Below are 24,587 nucleotides of genomic sequence, written 5' to 3'. Positions count from 1 at the left end.
CGTGCGCGAATACTTAACTCATACCGCCTCCAAGTTTAGCCTTGCTGCTCGCGCCACGTTACCTAGAGGGTGAGCAGGGGTTGCCTTGGTTTGTGACTCCCTTGCCCTGACTTGGAAGTGGTGGTCTCTGACTGACGTTGGCGCAAGCCTTGGCCAGCCAGAGATCCCGTTTCTAACATACACTTTTACATATCTATACATGTGAGTAAGGTGGGAATATGTGCAAATCCCGTCCTGAAGAAGGAGGCTCCGTCCTCCAAAACATGTCCATGTAGACGACGCACAAATGAGGTTGGTGTACTTAATCGTACACTCACGAACCGCTCTCTGCACTCCTTTTAACAATACCAGCCGGGGGCTGAATAAAGTTTTTCTCCTACCCCACGAGCCAGGTATTTTTTAACCCTCACCCACTTTAAACTCACCACTCACATACGTCTTTTACCCCACACACACAACACATAGTCCACCTAAAGTGCTCCCACGTAGTCGTCGGTTGCAGCACGCCGCATCCCGTAGAGGGGTGCGAAGACCCCGATGATGAAGCATGACACCAAGGGGCCTGTTGGTGTGTGAGGGGTATTTAAACAACACTGAGTGCTCCCCATCATTATAGGGACCATCTCAAACTGCCCCAGTGGATTCCACTTTGTTTTTTGTACTTTATCTGGGGAGACTGAATCCACTCGTTTTCTCTCCCTCCCTCCTTTGTTAGAAATATTGTTAGACAGCGCGCAGCTGTGGGAGTTTTTCCCTCCTGACACACATAGACTACTTTTCCCTGCACACAGTTATCATTCCATAGAATCATCTCCCATCATGGATGATGAACACGGCCTGACCTTTGGGGAGGAAGACATCGACAGGATACTCTCAGAAGTAAACCCATTCGAAAGTCTGAGCAGTACTGACCCTGGACCTAGCATTGCGGATTGGGACGAACTAACCAATTTAAGAAAAACCCAGATCAGAGCAGCCCTGCATGGGCTCCTAATGAGAGAATATCTGAGGAACAAGATAGCTCCTCAAGGCCTCATTGTTAAGAACGAACCGTTCATTTTTCAAGACGATACCATCTTCAAAAAGGCATGGTCGCTAATCTCTTGGCACTGCACAAGAGACTGGCTTGTGCTGATTGTGCAGACTGCAGCTAGAATAGCACAAGACATGAAAGCAGACATCCAAAAGATTGAAGTCCAATTGAAAGCCTTCATTGCCCCAGCCGTCCTTAAAAAAAGACTAGATGAACTTAATCAGCAGATGTCTGAATTTGAGACAACCCTTAAACAGAGTAAATTCAACAAATTGAAAAAAGACAAAGACAGGTTCACACCGGAAAGAGCCTACCCCTACACGAAAGCAGACTACATAGCGAGGAATGACACAAGCGACAACGACAGTGTAAGCTCAGGTGGCAGCTCAGGAAGCACAAGCGGGTACCAACAGAATAGATATCAGAGAGGAGGGTATAGACAACAGAGACCCCAGAGACCACGCCAAAGAGGTTGGAGGGGATACCAAGGCCCTCCACAACACAACCAAGGATACCAAGGTCCCACACAATATACCCAATATCAGGGCCAACCGCAGTTTCCCCTATACCAATACGGCCCCCCTCCTATGGGCCCGATGTATCCACCGTGGCCACAGGATTTCACAGGAGGAGCCCAAAACCAACAACCTTTTTTAGGGTGGGGCCCTGGACCCAACAGGGGCAAGAACAAGAAAGGGAACAATGTCACGTGGCAACCAGAAGAGGAAGCAGACCCCAGGGTGTCCACAAGGAGCATGACAGGGGCATTGGCGAACCAGGCGTCCACAAGCAAGAGGGGGACCTAGTGATTAATATCTCCCCTATTCCACTCACTGACACTCAGAACCAGGTCCTGAACAAAGGACTGGGCTATGTCCCAACTAACAAACTGGACAATTTCAAGCTACACAGCGAGGTGCAAAACTTCGTCCGTAGCGTCAAACTGAAGGCATTTTTCAAGGGGCGGGACGAGACTCCGTCAGTCTCTGACACGGGTCTACGCCCTAAATAAACCTTCACACCACCAGACAATACACTGCCGGTAGAAGTTCTTGCTTTCGAAAAAGCGCTAATGACTGAACTAAGCAAACTGGATTCTACCCCCAAGAATACCTTCGTGAACATGAGCAAGAAAGAAAACCAGGCAATAAAGGAACTCTGCCAAAATAAAGAATTGACAATAAAGCCAGCCGACAAAGGGGGGGCGGTGGTGATTCAGACCACAACTGCATACGATCAGGAATGTAGGAGACTCCTTTCAGACACGAGGAACTACCGGGTATTAACAAATGACCCCACATAGTCGATACGCACAACGATTGGGGTGATGGTCGAAGAGGCCGTAACACATGACTGGCTGACCAAAAAAGAGGCAGCCTTCTTAGTCCAAAAAGAACCTAAAACACCCTACTTTTACTGCCTCCCAAAGGTCCATAAAAACTTAATGAACCCACCAGGACGTCCCATCGTTTCAGGAATCAATTCGATCCTTGAACCCTTATCAAAATTTGCGGACACCTTCCTCCGACCCCTGGTTCAAACGACAGATACCTATCTGAGAGATACCAAGGCGGTCCTACAATTGCTGAGGGACACTCCCTTTAATCCAGAGACTCAAATGCTTCTGAGTCTGGATGTGGAGAGTCTATATACCAGTCTACCACACAGACTCTCCTCATCATTGAGGAGGTGTTACACTCTACCGCCTGGAAATATATGACCCCCCGGGGGGTAGTAATGGAACGTATTTCCATCGCGCTAACCAAGAACTTCTTCGAATATGAGGGCACTCTATACCTCCAATGCCATGGAACGAGCATGGGCAGCACTTTCGCGCCGAGTCTGGCGGGATTATATGTCCACCATCTTGAGGCGACTAAGATTCTACATCCTGTCAACCCACACAGAGGGAATATCCAGTTATGGAAACGATATATTGACGACGTGATAGTCATCTGGAATGGAGACGACCAATCAGTAGCTGATTTCATAACATGGCTTAACAACCAAAACCCCTTTCTAAAATTCACCCACACAATGTCCAACAGCTCCATGATTTTCCTGGACCTCAATATATACCATGAGGGAGGTTTGCTGAAGACGGAAACCCACTTTAAACCGACGGCCAGAAATTGTCTCTTACGATTTGACAGCTTTCATCCCCGCCATTTGAGGACGAATCTACCGTATGGCCAGTTTCTCCGTCTACGACGCAACTGCAGTGACATCAACAAGTACAAAGCCCAGGCCCTGGACCTGAAAGATAAATTGAAAGAGAGAATTACCCTTATAGAGTGATTAACACCGCAATGAAGAGGCCTAGGAACATCCACCGCGACGCCCTCCTTGAAGAAAAAATACCCTCTGAGAATAATCAAGATAGATTAGTGTGTGTTACAACATACAACTCACATTCTGATTAGGTGGCGAAAATGGTGAATAAACACTGGAGGATCTTAACAAGTGGAACATTGAATCTGGAGAAGCCTCTTTTTGCCCATAAGAGGGGAAAAAATCTGAGGGATGTCTGAGCCACACCAGACCGAAATCAGTAGAAATTCAACAAACCAGACTCCAGGGGCTACAAGGACATTACCCCTGCGGCAACTGTGCCAGTTGCCACCTAACCAAGATGAGTCAGAACCTCACGTTCAGAAATGGGAGTAAATGGGAACAACGAGCCTTCACGAACTGTAATAGCAAAAATGTCGTCTACTTAATTACATGCCCCTTTGGCCTCGAATATGTGGGGATGACGACTAGGCCCATTAAAACCAGGATGAATGAACACAAGAGCAATGTTCGCTGTAAAAAATCTACTACTAAAATGGCCACCCACTTTCTAACAGAACAACACTGCGTGAATGATCTCCAATGGACGATCATCGAACAGTTACCCACTGAGACTGGCCTCTTTGAAAAGGAACAGAGATGGGTTTTCCGTCTTGGTACCCACATTCTAGGCCTCAATGACGACATTCCATGGGGCCAAATCCGGTAGGACCCACAATGTGATCAGCAAGCCCTACAGTGAATCCGCACTTGATCTATATCATAACCAGCTGTGAATACGAGCTTCACGTAGTGGGATATGAGCAATGTCTAACCTACCACCTGTTCTGGCATCAAAAAAACGATCTCCAGTCATTCATTCATTTTTTCTATACTATATGAGGAACAAACACATATTGTGTTTTATTCTGGCAATCACCTCATAATGATGAAAATCCCAACTGGGATATAACACCCTGTTTCAGCCCGGACCCCTGTTTTGAATAAAATTCGATCTGTTGTATTCGGATAATCACTGCGGTATGATAATGCTGTCTCCAACTAAGAAACCCTATCGGGCTAACACACCTTATTTCAGCCCGGGCCCCGGCTCTGAATAAATAACATAAATTCGACCGCTCAGCTAAATCACGCATGCGCCATACGCAAGCGTCCCAATACCACGCCCAGTCCTGACCGCGCTCTGAGCTGCACTACAGGTTTGCTGGGCGCATGCGCGAAACAATAACGTTTCAACATACGCGCAGAACCGGATCTATCTCAACGCGGAAAATCCCAACATGGGCTCAACTTAATGACCACGTACCGACAATTAACCAATTACGGGATGTATAAAAGACCAACCCACTCACGCTGGCAGTATCATCGGAGCAGCATTGGAGGGTGGAGGTCGGAAAACGTCCAGATAACCGTGAGTCAGGTTTGGGTCACCCCCCAGTTGGTAAGGATCATTTTATTGATTTTAGACAGAGCATGGTTCCTAAACAACCCCTTCTCATGATTGCAGATCAATCTATTGCGCTTGATGGAACCCCCCCTAAACGCAAAAGGCTCATGAGGTATTCGACCCTTATATACTGAGTAAGACTTTTTCGTCTATTTCTTCTTTTTATGGTACCAGCAGTAGGGATGAACTACACACAAACATGTGTGCACTACTTTTTTACAGGTTGCATGATAAATCACTCAATTTATTCGTGAAAATTAGCAACTCTGCACTTTTTCATTAGGTCACCCTTATTTGGAAGACAACTATAACGAGGAGGAACTAATTTGTACTTTCTCCCTCTAGGTCTTCTCCACTTGCCAATTGGGCAAAAAAGACTACATCAATAACGCAGCGACTAGGTACATTACACCTATAGTTCACGTTTTTTCATTTTGTGTAAAATACACTTTTACATATCTATACATGTGAGTAAGGTGGGTATATGTGCAAATCCCGTCCTGAAGAAGGAGGCTCCGTCCTCCGAAACATGTCCATGTAGACGACGCACAAATGAGGTTGGTGTACTTAATCATACACTCACGAACCTCTCTCTGCACTCCTTTTAACAATACCAGCCGGGGGCTGAATAAAGTTTTTCTCCTACCCCACGAGCCAGGTATTTTTTAACCCTCACCCACTTTAAACTCACCACTCACATACGTCTTTTACCCCACACACACCACACATAGTCCACCTAAAGTGCTCCCACGTAGTCGTCGGTCGCAGCACGCCGCATCCCGTAGAGGGGTGCGAAGACCCCGATGATGAAGCATGACACCAAGGGGCCTGTTGGTGTGTGAGGGGTATTTAAACAACACTGAGTGCTCCCCATCATTATAGGGACCATCTCAAACTGCCCCAGTGGATTCCACTTTGTTTTTTGTTTTTTGTATCAGTGTAAACAGTCACTTTCTTTCCTTTTGTCAACACACACGCTCTCGTCAGTGCAATCAATTCAGCTGCTTGTGCTGAATTATATGAAATGCGTGCAGTTTCCACTACTGTATGCAAAGTAGTAACAGCATAGGCTGCTGTCGTATCACCATTAGGAAGCTTGAAACACGACCCATCTACCCATAGGATCCCACCCGGATCCACAAGTGGTGTATCTTTTAAATCTATTCTGCCTTTCGCTTCCTCCTCTGTACGGAGAAAACAATCATGCTGATCTTGTATATCTTCCTCTTCTGGTTTAGGTAACAATGTTGCTGGATTTAAAACGTTACATCGCTTGATATGTATGTGACTAGCCAGAAGCGTTAACTCATACCCAGACAAGCGAGCACTCGTAAAATGTTGCGTTTTCGTTCTGTTCAAGAGAGTATCCACTGCATGTGGTACCATAACAACAAGGGTGTTATCTAATACCAATCCAGCAGATTGACGAATGGAAATCGCCGCTGCTGCTGTTGCGCTGAGACAACTAGGCAATGCCTTGGCTACTGGATCCAATGTAGCCGAAAAATAGGCACATGGCCTTTGTTTGTCTCCAAATTGTTGTGTTAAAACTGACAATGCACAACCTTCTCGTTCATGCACATAAAGTGTGAAAGGCTTACTATAATCTGGAGTACCCAACACAGGAGCAGAACACAAAGCAGTACGTAAATCAGAAAAACTCTTCTGACAGTCAGTCCAAGGAAGAGGTTGGGGTGTGTCTTTCAAAGTGAGTGCCAACAGGGGTTTAGCCAATAGAGAAAAATTCGGAATCCACTGTCTAAAATATGAGGTAATGCCCAAAAAGGCACGTACTTCCTTTTGTGTGGATGGTACAGACATTCGTGAAATTGCATGAATACGTTCTGGGGTCAATCGCCTTCCCTCCATCGACAAGAGATGACCTAAATAGGTAACCTCTTGGCGGCAATATTGTAACTTAGAAGGTGACACCTTATGATTTAAGTCAGACAGATGACGTAAAAGCAAAACAGTCGCATTTTTGCAAAACATCCTCTGAATCGGCAGCCACTAACAAGTCATCCACATACTGAATAAGAGTAGCACCTGGGGGCAAGGAAAAAGCATCTAGCTGGGATTTCAAAGCTTGGGGGAGGGACTCTCACAGTAGCCTTGAGGTGCACGTTGAAATCTAAAACTTCAGCCTCCGAGAGAGAAACCAAAGAGATCTCTACTTTCCTCAGCAATAGGAATACTAAAGAAAGCATTCTTGAGATCAATAACTGAGAACCAAACAGCTGAAGCAGGGATCATTGTGAGCAAAGCAGTAATATCCGGAACAACAGGAAACTGAGGGACAACAATTTTGTTGACCTCTCGAAGATCAATCACAAAACGATATACAGGAGGCTTAGAAGGATCAGTATATTTAAGAACAGGCAAAACAGGACTGTTGCAAACATTTCCTCTTGTTTCTTCAACAACACCCTTCTGAACAAAGTCATAAACAATGGCCAACAGAGCTCTTTCGCCATCGCTAGAAATCTTATACTGAGGAATACGTGGCAGCTGAACATTAGGCTTGATAGTAATCACGTACGGTGGAATCTTGAGCAAACCAACATCATTTGGACCCGTTGCCCAAAGCGTAGCAGGAAGTAAACGCAATTCAAGTGGTAGTTGATCTTTAGACCAATACATTGGGGAAACCAATTTATCAATACAACACAAAATAACTGTGGGTCGAAAGATGTGTCAAAAAATAAATGAAATGTGTCTAAATGAGTCAGTGTGTGCTAAAAGTAGTTAGGAAAGCACACAACCAGACATCGCACTATGTGGAAAAGAAATCCATCAGTTACTCGTCCTTTGCCGCCCTTTCATCCTTTGAACCACTTCCCACAGTGGAGAGTCCAGGTTGTTGCCACTTTATCAGCAAAGGCTTAGTGTTTTACAATAAGGCGCAAAAGGAAGTGCTGTATAGTAACTGAGGAGCAGTGCAGGAATAAATTGTGAAAACCAAAAGAGAAAAGGATGTGCTCTAAGGTAAAATTGAGGACTACCAGGTTTGAACAGGTGATATCTGTATCAGAAATCCTTTTTATATCGCACTCTTGAGCAGTAGCAATTATTATAGGTCCTGAAGAAGCGGGAGATACTTAGTGATCTTTAAACTACCGCAGAAACATGTCGACCATCACTCCGGGTCAGTGACTATTAGGGTTAATCACTGGCTATTCTGCACTGAATTGGTTGTTAATTTTGGAAATGAATGGCACCAGAATAAAGTTTTTTTGCGTTCATTATTCAATTTTACCTTAGAGCACATCCTTTTCTCTTTTGGTTTTCACAATTTATTCCTGCACTGCTCCTCAGTTACTATACAGCACTTCCTTTTGCGCCTTATTGTAAAACACTAAGCCTTTGCTGATAAAGTGGCAACAACCTGGACTCTCCACTGTGGGAAGTGGTTCAAAGGATGAAAGGGCGGCAAATTACGAGTAACTGATGGATTTCTTTTCCACATAGTGCGATGTCTGGTTGTGTGCTTTCCTAACTACTTTTAGCACACACTGACTCATTTAGACACATTTCATTTATTTTTTGACACATCTTTCGACCCACAGTGATTTTGTGTTGTATTTATTGATTTGAATAGGGGGTTGTAACTGTGTGGTCGCTAAATATTCCCTGGGACCCTCCATTTATTTCCTTGTTTTATATTGAAACCAATTTATCACCCAAAGTAAGATGTACGCGAGAAGGGGAACAATACAACGTTGCATGTAGATGTTTCAATAAATCCAAACCAAACAAATTCTCACCACAACCAGTCGTTAAAATAAACGGGGCTACCAAATCATAAGGACCAATAGAGATGGGCAAAGGACATGAAACTGGGTTGCTAACTGGGGCGCCAGAGAATCCTACAGAAACATTCGTTAAGCCAGACAAAGGTGCCCCAGGGAGTTTGGAGTGAATAATAGAACTTCTCATTGCACCAGTATCCAAAATAAATGGCTCCGAAACACCCAATGCAACAACGTTAACATAAGGCCCATCCTGATCCACTGGAACTGATACCACTCCCTTGCTTTATCGATGGCTGTCCTAGCTGGTGTGAGAATCAGAATTATCGTTCTCAATATAATAATCGTCATTGTAATATTGTGCCGTCTGAAAATTCTGCTGATCAAAATAATTCATAGTATGCTGAGGGGGTAAGGAACGCTGTCCTTGAGACAGCGCACCTCGCCCTCTACCCCTAGGTGTCGACTGAAAACCACCACGGCCTCGAGGCCCTGATTGTCCACCAGTACGTTGCAGTAAAACCGGACAATTAATCTTGAAATGACCTTCCTCTTTACAATAGGCACATTGATTAGGACCTAACAAAGCTCGCGGAACAAACGATGCAGGTTTCTGTAACAATCTCTGAAACTGTGGAGGCTGTTGCGGCTGATTCTGAGCAGAACGAGGGGGATAGGCTTGTTGGAAAAGAACCTTTGTTTTCAACTCTTTAGTCTTTTTCTCTGCTTTATCCTTTTCTTCCTTATCCCTATTCTCGTAATACTGAGCAGTAGCTAATATCTGGGCAGACGAAGAAACGGCCCACGAACTTTCAGAATCTTTCAATTTATGCGATAATTCGGGAAGCAAATTAAATACAAATTTATCCACAAATAATCGCTGTCCACCCTCCGAACTCATATCTTGACCACTGTGGTCGATGAACGTCTCTTCGAAACGAGTAAAGAAATCAGAAACACTCATCTTTCTTCTGTTTACACGCAGCTAACGTATCCCAATTAACTCGGAGAGCAGGCATCATCGTTTTCATTAGAGCTATTATTCTGCCAGGCAACTCCGTGATCAGATTATCGGGTTTAGCACCACCTACTTGTGCTGCATCTGCGGCAAGCAAAGCAACCCAATTACCACCTAAAGCTTGATCATGGTCCTCCTTACGAATTCAAGCCCATAATGCTTGAGGGACTACATTTCCCATCAGTAAATCGATATCTGCTAAATTCTTAACACACGCATCAACAGTCTGGGACAACTCCTTGTAATATCCAGCAGGATTTTTACGAGGGTCCGGTAGAGACTGTTTAAGCGCCAAAACCTCAGATCTTTTCCAAGGGACATGTACCCATATACGCTGAAAATGAGCAGGGACAGGCGGATTAGCAGCTGGATCCCCATCTCTCCATACTGGAGGAACTTCCCGCATAGGATAGTGTTTCACTTTATGCCGTACTGCAGGATCAGGTTCGAGAGAAGCTTGAGAGAAAAAGGAAGACCTAAAAGTGATAAGTGTTCGAACAGCATTCTCGACATCAGAACCCACAATAAGCCCTTTATCAAATTTAGCCTGTATATCAAACAAATCCTGGGGAGGTAAATCCAAATCCATATCACCCCATCCTTTAGCGAGAATATTACACATAGCATTGAAAACATATCTTTGTGTAGGCGCATTCCACTGAAGAAAAGTATCCAGAATATCGCGCACATTATACTGTTGACCATTCATGATCCAATTGTGAGCGAGAGAGTCTAACCTAATTCGCTCGTCCGTATCTGGAATTTGATAACGGGATTGTCTTCGGGACGAAGCAGGAGTCAAATTTAGAGACCCGAAGAAAGGTAACAAAATACCGGAAACAGTATCAACTAATCGTTGACGAGCTGTAGAAGAATCTGACAGTAAAACCGGAGACAACGTGTTAAGCACAGCAGGAGAAGACCTATCAGGAAAAGAAACTGACGGGGAAGGAGACTGAGGTACAGAAGTCGGTGGCAAAGGAGGTGGAGGTGGAATTACTGCAAGAGGCAATTGTGGAAGAACCGGAGCAACCGATTGAGCAACAGGTTGCTCAACAACAGGTGGTAATGGGGGTGCATTAGCTCCTAATACATAGGGTGGAGGTAATCTCAACAAATGAGACATTAAAGGATCTTCGTCAAGATCTTTACTATTTATAGAAGGCGGCAATACAGGATAGCATCTATCTAGTGCCATACGATGCTGTCTTTCTGATATTTCAATCATCTGATCAGTTTCATTATTTTTAAACTGTTGGGAAGCTTGTAGAATCGTCATATCCTGCGTTTTCTTATCTTTTTTTGCTTGTTTAATTTCTTTCTGTTTGGCTTCCTTACGCCATAGGCGGAAAGAGTCAAACATTGCCGGCCGGGCTTTTCTCTTAAACAAAATTGCTTCTAAATTATCTAATATGTCAGGCTCAAAGCTACCATTTTGTGACCACTGTAAAACACCATCTTTCTTTGTATATCGAATCCATGTTTCATTAAAGATAATAGGGCCAAGACCATGTTTCGAATAGAGCTCATAAGTGGGAGTTCGAATCGGAGGAATTGGACAAGAGTCCTCTAGCCGGGAATCCCTAGTACAACTAAAACAGCAACATTTCTTAAACTTACTAAGTCCAGGCATTTCGTAACGAACTGGACTATTCACAAACTTCAAGGGGTTTAAGGCAATTAGCACAGCACAAACGTACTTACCCCTCGGCTTCGACTAATGCATGAGTCGAATAACAAAAAACAAAACAAAAGAGTGGGCGCTACCCACGAATACTTAACTAAATATTTTCTCACGCCAACAGGTGTCCGTCTAACGTCTCGCGATACCAATCATCACCAGAGGGCCAAGGCAGAGCGACAGTCAGGGCAGCAGCAGTCTGCAGCCGTCGGAAAGGAGTAGCCGCGCTGCAAAAGACCTTCCGTCCACTTTCGACATACAGGGGTCGCTTGACGTGGCTCGCGAATCCTCCAGAATTTTCTTGCGAGGCTCCTCACGATCTTCGGGCTGAACCGCTACCACTGAAGTCGCCCCACGTTGGGCGCCAATTGGAGAACTGGGCCTTATTTGCCGAGCGGCGCAGGCGACGCCTAAAACCTCCGGGTTCACCTGCCTTATCAAACAGAGACCCGAGACACTCCGTTAGGCGTAGAAAATCAGGTTTATTAGCTGCAGCTAAGCACAGTTGTCCAAGAAGTTACAGAGAGTAGATTCTTAGGAGACTGCCACTTCATCCCGTGGCGCACAATCTTATATACCGTACACATTTACAATGCCCACTCCCAAAACATACGAAACTGACAAATGAGAAAAGTTTGAAAACAAGCTATCAAGTATCTTGAATACACCCTTCTTTCAGACTCCGTGTTCTCCCCTCCCTCAAGTTAATCAATGCTAGTGCATGTAATTCAATTTGCAGGTGGCAGAATATGATTGCGAACCTTTAAAGGACGGTTGTGTAATAAGAGAATACACGGAGAGAATAGTGAAGGCCAGTCAAACAAGATAAAGTAAAGGAGGAATGGTGGGACCCAAACAGTCAACTAAGACAAGGATCAATCAGTCTAGACATGGATTAACTAACTCGGCCAGACCCTGACATTGGTTTCACAAACAAGGACAGAGGGTTACTTTTTAACAGGAGAGACAAGCAGCTGGAAAGGCAAAAACACTATGTTCGCCACGTCGCCTGAGTGAGGACAACACAAAATGGCGGCTGTCACAAAATGGTGGCTGACTACGAAGCAAAGTCGAAAATCACAGAACCTCACACACTCAACAGCCAATGCATTTCGAATCCCCAACAATTCCGGGATTCTCTTCAGGACTCGTTCTTAGTTTTGTTTGGGTTCTCAATTGTGCTGCAGACAGATGTCCTTTATCTGTTCTTCAATTCATAGTATTAATCAAGGCTTACATTTTATGGGTGTGTGGAAGCTCTTGATAATGATTTAAAAATGGTCCAGGATCTTGAGACTCGTGAAATGTAGTTAGAGCTCGTGGGCGCATCGACGTGAATCTCTTCTGCAATAATCCTGACTGTTTCCTTTCATTTCAGCCATGCGAAAGCAGTTAGAAAATCATCTTGCTCCTCTCATTCCAACCGGCAGGCCCACTAGTAGCATTTGATTTGCAGGCCCTGACACACTCAGTGCACTTTAGTAGGGATTTACTAGGTAATCAAATATGCCAATCAGGGAGAACAAATCATGATAACAATTACACAGCGAGCATATGCACGTTAGCACTGATAAGCCGTAGTAATGTGCTCAGAGTCCTAAAGCCACCGAAACTGGGTCAAAAACAGGAGGTCAAAAAGCAAAAATGTCTGGGATGAACCCGCTGAAAAAGCAAAGTCTAACAGTGCTGGCGCACAATGTATGAGGAAGGCTCATAATTGGAGGCTCCCTCTAGTCTCTCCGCTGTATTTTCAACAACTCGAAGCACTATGCACCTCCACTATATTGCTATTTTACTCAGCATATTAAAGCTTGATCTTTTCTAGCATTTGCTCCTCACTCTAACTCAATAGATCAAACCAACCAATTAGTTCTGCTTTGGGTGGAAATTAATGTGTATTTTAGATAGTCAATGATGTGTAATGTTGCCTAACACACAACGGACCGTATTAAAGAAAGTGCCCCTGGGGTGCAACGTGCATTTGCGCCCACTTTGGGTTCCCCGGGGCACTTTTGTATTACAGAAGGGGCAGCGGACACTTGTACAGTAATACCGGTAGGGCTGGTGCACATAAAGCGCCAGCACAGTCTACAGGGTGAGTTCACTCATTTTTATGGGGGCTATCCCATGGAAATAAGGGAATCTCTGTGCCTCTGTGCCCGCGCCATATTACAGGCTTGATTACCACCAACAGGGGCAGCCCTAAGACCTGAATCTTGGGCAAATACCCCTACACAAATAAAAAAAATGTTTTAATAAGATAATGATAAGGACAATACACTGTGTAAACATAAAAAGTGGCTGAGGAAAGTTACATATATGTAGTTGGGACAAAACAAAAACAAAACATAGCAAAGAATGCATCTTCTTCATTCAAGGCCACATGTAGGTGTCAACTGCGTTTCGACCACAATAAAGTATGGTGGTCATCATCAGGACAGACAATATTGAATAACGGATTCGAACAACTTGGTGTTTAATATATCATCATACCAATTGTCCAATGAGGAAAGCGGCACACTACAAAAAGGACAATCCTTTGTCCCCACTACAAGGACCAATACACTGGAACTGGAAGTAAGCGCTTTTAAACTATTGCGCAACATTCTTTTTCGTCACTATTTTCAGAACGTGGTTCCTACCCCCATGCTTGAGGATGATATATGAAGAGGACTCCGGCCACAGAGTACATTTTTGGCTCCACAGAGCCACAAGATTATACACCCTTTGAAAATCTGATTAAACATGAGATAGCAGCCCTACCATTCCAGCAACAAACGAAACGCGGTAACCTCACCAAGCATGAGAAAAACATCTTGCAGAAATTGGCCAACAACAAATCCATTGTCTGTCAAACAGCAGACAAAGGCGGAGCACTGGTAATTATGGATGCAGCATACTATCACGAACAAGTTAATGCCCACACAGCGGACAGAAACACGTATGCTCCACTTCAAATTGACCCCACCAATCAGTACTCATCCATACTCATTAAAATCATGAACCAAGCATTTGATAATGGCACCATCACCGATAGAGCTAGACGATATCTTGCACCCAACAATCCATCAGCACCGGTCCTGTATATGGTGCCCAAGGTGCATAAACACCCGACCAGAGCTCCTCTCCGACCTATTGTGTCCACCAAAGGTTCCATTCACGAAACAATTGGCAAATTCATAGACAAATATTTGCAACCATTCGTTACAGCAACCGGATCTTACATCAGGGACACTACCGACTTTTTGCTCAAGTTAAACGCATGCACAGACCAGTTGGAAGACCAAGACTTGCTACTATGCACAGTAGATGTGTGCTCATTGTACACATTGATACCCCATGACATGGGGATAGAAGCTGTAGAAAAGGCACTCAATGGATCCACATTAGATATGGACCTACAGGTACTATTAATGGAGCTGAAGATATTTTCATTATATCATAGTTACTTCACAGTCAATGACAACTGGTTTCACCAACTACGCGGAACTTCCATGGGAAATTGCGCTGCACCATCATATGCCAATTTGTTCATGAAGACATTCGGGGAGACACACATTCTGAATGACCCAGCTTGGCAGACCTATGGTAAACTTTACCTCCGGTTTATTGATGACATTTTCATATTGTGGTCGGGCACCAGCTAAGACCTACTTACATTTCTTAACAACTGGAACAAAATCAATGACCGAATCCAATTTACTTGGAGTTACAATGACAACAACATACACTTTTTGGATGTAGAAATCCATAGACAAGATGGCAAAATATCCACCACCATCTTTCGAAAACCTACAGACCGCAACTCGATTTTACATTATAACAGCTTCCATCGACAGGGACTCAAACAAAACTTACCCTTTTCGCAATTATTGAGGGTCAAACGTATTGTTTCAAACAACACAGAGAGTGAACAAGAGATGAAATACATGCTCGACAGATTCAAAGATCGTGGATATCCACAAGAGACACTGGACAGAGCGGCGGCTAGATGTAAGCAGATTAATCGTAAAGATTTACTTCAAGTTAAACCGAAAGCAGAAAATACACGCATGGTGGTGGTGTCTAAATACACCATCATCAGCAACAAATTCAGGAAAATCATTTCCAAACACTGGCCACTCCTGAGCACCGAACCTGACTTCCAAGGCGCAGTCGCCCAACAGCCCATCTTCGCCTATACAAGAGGACGCAACTTGAAAGAGATCCTCACCAGACCAAGTGATCCACAATCGTCTGTGACATACAAGGGACTCATGCCATGTTACAATTGTAGTAACTGTCATAACATCATACCCGGGAATTATACTAATCACCCCATGAAAGGGTACAAAATCAAACTGAAGGTGAACGCCACATGTAATTCATCTAATGTCATATACATGCTTAAATGTCCCTGTGGTTCATGCTACATAGGACACACAGAATGGATTATTCCTAAATGCATCAATTTAATTAAGACCCACTATTGTAATTCAATATTGAAGTACCAAAAACTGTTGTTGAATATATACACCATGCTTTACATAAAAGGTCTTCCAGCGGAAGATCCACTCATATTAAACAGATACATGATTATGTAATGGATGTGTGCAATAGAGATAAGTTCATACAAGTATATCATTCTCTCATACACAGTTTTGGAACCTAAGCATTAAACTATATAAATACACATAAAATTATGGGTTTCATTTTAAGAATAGAATATAAAAGTACTGTCAAAAGGGTACGCATTGTGTACAGTGAAGCTGTCATTGGAAAATTGCTGTTAATATTCTTGGCAGAGCTGGAGGAATATAATAGCAAACAGGGATTAATCCAGTTATTAAGAAAGGAATTCAACCAGATATAATAGAATTGCATTCCTCAAGGGTGTTTAAACCCTTGTTAATACTGTCACATCTTAAAATCTAACAACATTCAGTTTTGTTCAACATATTCTGAATATTGCCACCCCGTGGGGTTTCTTTATATCATTTTAATGACCTGCCAGCGTATTTCTGACAGAGTGATTAAATTCAATGGAATGAGACACCAATGAAGCGTGTTCATTCTTACATTTGATAGGACTTTTGTGCTGGGAAAGTCAAGCCTTGATTTTCTTTGGGTGGCTTGCCCCTCATAGATGAATTTGCCGTGCACCAGATAGCATAAACTACATTTTGTGAGTTACAACTTGTATGATCACGAAGATCATACATTATTTCCTCATGAATTAACTGCTTTGTATTGAGAGTAGAGTCACACATCAAGCAGTTACAGATATGGGCCAATAGGCACAGAAGTTGTCAGGGGACGCACTGACAGTGCAACACCTAAAAGGTGTCACACACTGTCACTCCCTGAGAGCAGCCCTCTTGCGGGATAACGGGGATCCCATGGACCCCCCAGACATCCCCTTGCAGGTGGATGCAGTCCCCTACAAGGGGATCTATAATCACCCTTCAAAGTGCAGGTGGGTTGCCACCTGCACTGTGAAAACATGGAGCGGCTGTAATGCAGCCGCTCCATTTTTTACCTGAATGTACTGACCTGGGAGCAGCGCGAGTTTGTGACATTCATGGTAATAGGGTGCGTTTTCATTGTTTACATTGGTCGCACCTTTTTAAAGGGTCCCCTGGCGCAACATGAGAATGCTCTCATTCTGTAATTTGGCCCCTGGAGACGCTAGCTGTACTAAGTCTGTCCATATGAAAAGCCTCATTTTAATGCTTCCTAAAGAGTAGTCCTTACTAAGTATGGGCGAATTTTGGCAAATTCGCAATCCGTGAATTTGCGAATTTGCTAAATTCGCAAAATCGTACGAATTTGCGGATTTTTTTATTTTTGCGTGTTCACGGGGCGATTTACGTGTTCGCGGGGCGCTTTGCGTGTTCGCGGGGTTTTGTTTGTGCGAGACCGCTCGTTGTTGTGCCCTTCTGCCCTCTGCCCCACTCGTTTTTGTGCCATTCTGCCCCACTCGTTTTTGTGCCCTTCTGCTCTCTGCCCCACTCGTTTTTGTGCCATTCTGCCCTCTGTCCCACTCGTTGTTGTGCCCTTCTGCCCTCTGCCCCACTCGTTGTTGTGCCATTCTGCCCTCTGCCCCACTCGTTGTTATGCCCTTCTGCCCTCTACCACACTCGTTGTTGTGCCCTTCTGCCCTCTGCCCCTCTCCTGTTTTATTTTAGAATGGCGCAGGGAAGCTGCCAGCGCCATTCTAAAATAGTTACTAAGTTAGCTTCATCAGGAAGCACTAATAGATAAAATAAAGCAGGTGCTCGAATTCAGTTAAACTCGAGCACCTGCTTCTATTAGTGCTTCCTGTTGAAGCAAACTGCTTATTTTAGTAATGTATTGCAAACATCAATTAGTTTGTATTGCTTTTTTAACTGGCTTTTTAGCGAAGTGGTTTTAATGTTTTACATTAAATATTGATGATATGTAATGAGATATTTGTTTAGCAATGGTTTTAAGTAACTGTGCTGAATAAAATAAACTTGAAACCTCTCCATGATCTTCTTGTCTTAATCCAGTGATTACACTAGCCACTGCATTCTGAGCTCTCTGAAGTATTTAAATACCTTTCTTGGGTAGGCTGCAAAAGAGGCTATATCAGTAATCGAAGTGTGAATTTCTGAAAACACTGACTACTGAGGCTTAGTGTTCTATAGTCAAGAGGTTCTGGAGGAACCTAAGCTCACCTGGCAGAAAAAAAGCAGCCTCTCGCTATTGTCCCTATTTGAGGCAATAGTGTAGCCTGAACGATGATAATAACCTCTACATTTTTCAGTTTGTCATCCCAGTAAATTGCATCCCATAAAGTTCTGGATGGTTTGAATGTTGAATTCTATGATTGTCCCTCGAAAGATTGCCTCAATTTTGGAATCATTAAGCTGCCAAAACCTGGCAATTATCCAAGACTAAATGTTATACTAGACTTATTTTACCTCTTTACCAGTAGATGGATAGTTTGAGAACCTAATATAGACTTAATTACTATCACCATATGATTGTGTGAACAGTTTTTACCCTTAAAGAAGTCCGAGAGAGAAAGGAGGAGGTGGTAACAATGGAGGGGGAAAGAGTGAGCTCCATATAATCAACAGCCACAGTCTCTGATTTTGGATCTTGTGATAGATTTATTATGTTAATTGATTCCTCTCCAGGAGCAATTTGCCCATGTAAATGTATAGCAGATCTAGAAATATTTACTTTTTTAGGTGGTATGTTCTCAAGTCTGGAACTTTCTTAAGTCAATGTAAGGAAGTTGAAGAACCCTCTCTTTCCACCCTTTAATCCCAGATAAAGTTGAAGTTGTCTTCTGTGTGCCCTCTTTAGTCATTGGTTGAATGTAGTATCCTCCAAAATCTGTAACTATCGTAGAAATGTAAGACCTCTGCTTCCATTCTAAGGAATACCTTTTCATTTCTCCTATATAAGTGATTAGCTGACAACATAGCTACACTGAACCTAATCTGTCACTTTCAATATTACTCTTTTCTTAAGCCAACTCTCATAATGAATTTTGATTCACCTAGTGGAAGTGATAAGACACTTCTTTGGCCCACTATGAAAATGTGGACCTTTTAGTTCAAGCTTAACACCTCCACAGCCACCAGTTTGCAGCTGGTGGTCTAGGGGAAGATCAAGAAATGAAAAGTGAGAGCAAGGGGAGCAAGGCTGTGCCAAGGGTGCAAAATGTAATGCTAGAGGCTGCAAGTACTAGCCGTGGCACTCTGAAACGTTTGTGCATGGCTCATATTTTTGGGATACCAACCCCAAAACAGATCATTAAATCCTCTGCAAATGAACTGCACTGTCCTTTTAGTTTCTATGTAATTAATGCATTGAAGTAAAAAAGTTCATAAACCAATCTAAGTGACACTTCCCCCTTTTTTTTAAGCTATTGTATGAGTACGAGATGGTAAGTACAGAGGCACATGGTGGAGAAGTGGTACCATTTTTTGCTCCTTTAGATTGCAGCGGGGTTACAGGATTAACATGCTTTAAAAAGTGTCATCACAGAAGAATTTGTTTGAGCTCTGATACTTTGAACCAGGTTGACTTGGCACTTTAATCTCCTCTCAATTTTGCAGGCTTAAAGCTGCCAACCAGCAGTGCTGACACCAGGTTTGATAATGATGATGGAAGCCATGGTGAAGATCAAGACATTGACGACAAATGCTGCCCATGCCAGAAGGCTGAAGGTCAACTTATAGAGACATCGGAGGGATCCTTCCAGAAGAAGTTTGAAAACTTCCTGCGAAACGCCATTTTTATCCCAAGGTAATGATCATTTTGCTGTAGCGTCTTCATACGTACAGAAACAATGAGCTATATTTATGTTAAAGAGCCCAGGTCACAACAGCAGCATTCTTAAAGTCAGAAAACCACTACTACAGGATTACTGTTTGTACCAGTGTGAATTTCAGACTGTGCGATGATTCACAAAGAATCCAAGGAGAACTCCTCTCTGCAAAATGTATTCATGATAAATTTCCAGCAGGTGGAAAACTCAGCAGATGCAGAGATGTGGAATTAAATGATGATTTTTTTTCTGGATGGAAAAATATTTCTCATTGGAAGAAACACTTCCTGAAACTAAATTAATTAAGGTGACAGTTTCCTCTATTTCCAATATTGGATTCACACTCCTGAATCTCATGTGTAATTTTACTTGCAATTCCAGTGTGTGACTTTACTAACATATTAGTCATGTATATTGAACAACTTACACATTTCTGCATGTACACTGTAATAGTTAATGTAGTGTGGGAGGTAAGAGACAAGACTGTGTACTGAGGTGACGGATTTATAGTAAACTGAAGGTGGCGCCTAAAATATCAATTTAAGTTATAACTGGTGTTGTGTAAATTATAAATTTAAATTGTAACTATAACTTTTGAATGTCTTATGTTTGTATAGTTTAAGTTGGATATGTATAAAAAAAAATCACTATTTCCTAACTAAAACTTATCCTTGACTTTCAAATCGTACAGTCTAGTGTTATCGAGTGGAGTGGAGTAATGTGTAGTGTCATACAATACAGTAGCGTACCATAGAAGGTAGTGTACAATGGAGCACAGAGGAGTGCTACAGAGTGGAGTGTTGTGTGGTAGAGTTAGGGGCATAGATCGTCATTGAGTGGAGTACAGTTGTCGTGGAGTGGCATGTAGTGGAGTGGTGTGTGGTAGACTTTTGGAACGTGTCATAGAGTAAAGTACATTATACTGACATAGAGTGAAGTAGAGTGTTGTGGAGTGGCGTACAGTACATTGTTGAGTTTAGTGGCGTAGAGTGTAGTGCTGTGCAGTGGTGTGGCATAGACTGGAGTATTGTGCAGTGGAGTGGAATAGCATACAGTGGAGTGCATACGGTGCAGTTGCGGAATATGGAGTGACATACAATGAAGTGGAGTGGAGTGGGGTAGAGTGGAATGGCATAGAGTCAAATAACACAGTTAAGTGTCATAGTGTACAATGGACTTGTGTATAGTAAAGGAGAGTACAGTAGAATAGCGTGGAGTGGCGTAAATTGTGTGGGATACATTATAGTGGCATACAGTAGAGTGGAGTATAAGAAATTGGACTAGCCAATAGTGGAGTAGGTTGTGGAGTGGCATAGAGTGGAATAGTGCAGATTGTAGTGGCTTACAGTGGAGTGGCCTAGAGGTGAATGGTGTACAGTGGAATAGAGTGGAGTGGCAAGAGTGTAGATGTGTACAGTGGAATAGTTTGGAGTGGACTCGAGTGGCATAGGATCGAGTGTTGTAGACTGGTTTTGCATAGACTAGAGTGGCCTGAAGTGGCATAGAGTGGAGTGACGTACAGTGGAATAATATATAGTGGAGAGGTATAGAGTAGAATAGCATACATTGGAGTGGGGTGGAGTAGAATGGAATGTGGTAGAGTGTAATTGTGTACAGCGGAGCAACGTAGAGTTCAGTGGGATAGAGTGGAGCGACGTACACAGGAGTGAGGTACATTATACTAGCATACAATAGAATAGCATAGAGTGGAGTGTCGTAAAGTGGAATAGCGTATAGTTGAGTGGCGTACAGTGGAGTGGAGTGGCATACAGTGGAGTGTCAGAGTGAAATAGTGTAGATTGTATTAGCTTAAAGTGGAGAGGCATTGATTAGAGTGGTGTACAGTGGAATAGCTGGAGTGGCAAGAGTGGAGCTGCGCAGAGTGGAATAGCGCAGAGTGGAGTGGCATAGACTAGAGTGGCGTAGAGTAGGGTAGATCTGAATGGTGCATAGTAGAATAGCATACAAAGGAATAGCTTATAGTAGAGTGACATACAGTGGAGTGACGTAAAGGGATAGCCAAGAGTGGAGTGTCGTACAGTGAATTAGTGTATAGTGGATTGTCATACAGGGTAGTGGGGTATAGTGTAGTGGCGTAGAGAGGACTGCCATACAGTGAAGCGGTATACACTGGACTAGTGTACAGTGGAGTGGCATAGATTGGACCGGCGTAGAGTGCAGTGAGGTACAGTGTACTGGCGTACAGTGGAATAGCGCAGTGTGCAGTGGCGTAGACTTGAGTGTTCTACAGTAGAGTGGCATATAGCAGAATAGCGTACACTGGTGTGGTGTAGAATGGAGTGGCATAGAGTTGAATAGCGTATAGTGTAGTGGCCTACACTGGAGTAATGTGGAGTGCAGTGGCATAGAGTAGAGTAAGGTTAAGTGTAGTGACATACAGTGAAATAGGATAGACTGGAGGTGTGTAGCGTGGAGTGGCATACAGTAGAGTAGACTGTTGTAGAGTGGAGCGGGGTAGAGTGTACGGGTAAAGTGTAGTAGCTTACATTCTAATAGCATACTGTGGAGTGTCGTAGAATGGAATGGCGTACAGTGGCATAGCATAGAAGGTAGTGGTGTCGAGAGGACTGGCATACACCACTCCACTGGCATACAGTGGAGTGGTGTAGAGTAGAATAAGGTTCCGTTTACTGGCATCCAGTGTAGTGGCATATAGTGGAGTGGTGTCGAGTGGAGTTTTGTACAGTAGAGCAGCATACAGTGGGTTGTCATAGAGTGGAGTGGCGTACACTGGAATAGCACACAGTGCAGTGATGTACACGGAAGTGTGCCATACAGTCGAGTAGCACAGTGCAGAATAGTGTAGAGTGTAGTGTCGGAGAGTGGAGTTGTGTACAGTGGAACAGCGTAGAGAAGAGGGATGTACAGTGGAGTGGTGTAGAATGGAGTGGCATGGAGTATTATAGCATAGAGTGGAGTGCATAGAATAGAATGGCTAAGAGTGGATTGGCGTTCAATGGATTGCCTCAGAGTGGTGTGGCATAGAGTGTACTACCGTAGAGTGTATTGGCGTAGAGTGGAGTGTTGTTATTGAAACAGACATAGCATGAAAGTGTGTGAATGGATGTAGATGTAATATGTCAAGAATATGCATAGGAGTTATAAATGGTAAGTTTGCGATAATAGTGTAAGTAGTGTTAAAGTTATAAGCTTTAAAAACCAAGTTATATCTTGTACTGTGGTATTGTGTGGTATACCGTGGAACATGTGGATAAGAAGTCACTGAGTGATTGGCTAAAGGCTGTGATTACCAAGGTAAAAGGCAGTCATGGAGTTTTTATTACAGCGTGGCTGTGTTCTGCATTTCACTGCGTTCTTGGTTAGCTTTTATAAAGGCAGTCATTAGCCAGTCACATTTTATTTCTAAATGGCCAGGCCTGTATGATGAGGTTTCCAGGGCCGAAATCAGCCAGGGAAGAGGAGGCGCCACTGCCCCCATCTCTATTAAAACAATTAAATAAAAGGCCGGCCCTTGTGGGATGGGGTCCCTGGTCAACCTGCTTAGGCAGGAGGCCACAAGGCCCCCCCATTCGATAATGACCAGGCCCCGGGGGTTGGGGTCCCCAGAGCCGTAATAAGCAGGGGGATGAGGTATGTGTGGCCTCCCTCCCCTATTTTAAAATAGAAAATAATGTTCAGAAGGGAGTAGAAAGGGTCATAATAAAGGTCAGAAAGGAGCAGAAATATGCAGAATAAAGATCAGAAATTATCAGGAAGAGGCTAGATAAAGGTGAGAAAGAATCAGAAAGAGGCAAAAAAAGAGGTCAGAAATGAGCAGAAATAGGCAAAATAGAGGTCAGCAATGATCAGAAAGAAGAGAGATAAAGGTCAGAAATGAGCAGAAAGAGTCCAGATAAAGGAGGGAAACAAGCGGACAGTGGCAAAATAAATGGCAGCAATGAGCAGAAAGAGGCAAGAAAGGTGAGAAACTAGTAGAAAGAGGCAAAATATAGGCCAGCAATGAGCAGAAAGAGTCAAAATAGAGGTCAGAAACCAAGTGGCAAAATAAAGGCACAAAACAAGCAGAGAATGAGTAGAACCCCCCCAGGCACTCCTGTACCCACTTACAGAACACCTCTGACACTCTCACAACCACTCACAGACATATTCAGATACTCATCTACCCATTCAGATGAACTGAGACACGTACACTCACTCACATACCCAGTCAGATACTCATACATCCAATTACTCATACTCTCTCTCACTGACTCAGAGACTAATGCACCAACTCACAGACTCACTTAGAGACTCATGCACCCACTCAAAGACCCACTCAGATGCTCCTGCATTCACTCACAGACCCACTTAGACACTCACACAGCCACTCACAGACCCACTCAAAGACTCACTCAGACACTCCTGCACTCACTCACACACCCAGTGATACACTTAAGCAGGTATACGCAGTCCCATTCAGAGGCACATACCCATTAAGACACTCACACACTCAGTCATACACCTGCTGAGACATTGTTGCACTCACTCACACACTAATTTTCAAAGATTACAGGTTTCAGTTAAGAAATAGAATTTAAAACACCTTAAAAATTTACTGAAAAACCAAAGGTTATAGGGCTGTCTTAGTTAGGAAATAGAATAACAAAATCTTAGACATTCTCTGATAAAAACAAAGGTTACAGAGACGTTATAGTTAGGCTCACATTTCACTCGTACAAAACCAGTGAAATTCAGCAGTTCTAGTTACCTGAGCTAATTATAACTAACGAGCCCCGCAATGCACTGCTTTTGACCTCACATATTACATCACTCATAACATAGTCGGTGATATCACTGATGATCAGTAGACATGACTACAGCCCAAACTGCTGAACGGAATTACATCAAATTTGGAAACAAAGGTAGCTGTTGGTCCAGAAAGGGACCTTTTTGTAAACTAGTGTAGATCCTTTCTGTATTTTTGAAAATATTAAGGGACATCCAAATTTGTATATATAGGGACATGGATCCTCCAAGGATCTGACAGTCCCTGTGCTCAAATCTGATTGGCTGCCAACACGGCAACCAGGAAGTGTTGGCAGCCATTTTGGGACTCAAC

General features: G+C 43.4%; 1 protein-coding gene across 1 annotated transcript in view; it reads left to right on the top strand.

The window, feature by feature from the left end:
* Positions 1-24,587, top strand: part of INSRR (insulin receptor related receptor) — a 673,583-nt gene that overhangs the window by 424,236 nt on the left and 224,760 nt on the right. Inside the window, exon 10 of the mRNA XM_078668487.1 lies at positions 19,296-19,485. Within this exon, the coding sequence (XP_078524613.1) occupies positions 19,296-19,485 (190 nt within the window). The remainder of the gene's footprint in view (positions 1-19,295; positions 19,486-24,587) is intronic.

This window comes from Lissotriton helveticus, chromosome 12 (assembly GCF_964261635.1).
Source record: "Lissotriton helveticus chromosome 12, aLisHel1.1, whole genome shotgun sequence".
Classification (NCBI taxonomy): domain Eukaryota; kingdom Metazoa; phylum Chordata; class Amphibia; order Caudata; family Salamandridae; genus Lissotriton; species Lissotriton helveticus.
This window is presented reverse-complemented; position numbering and strand designations above follow the sequence as displayed.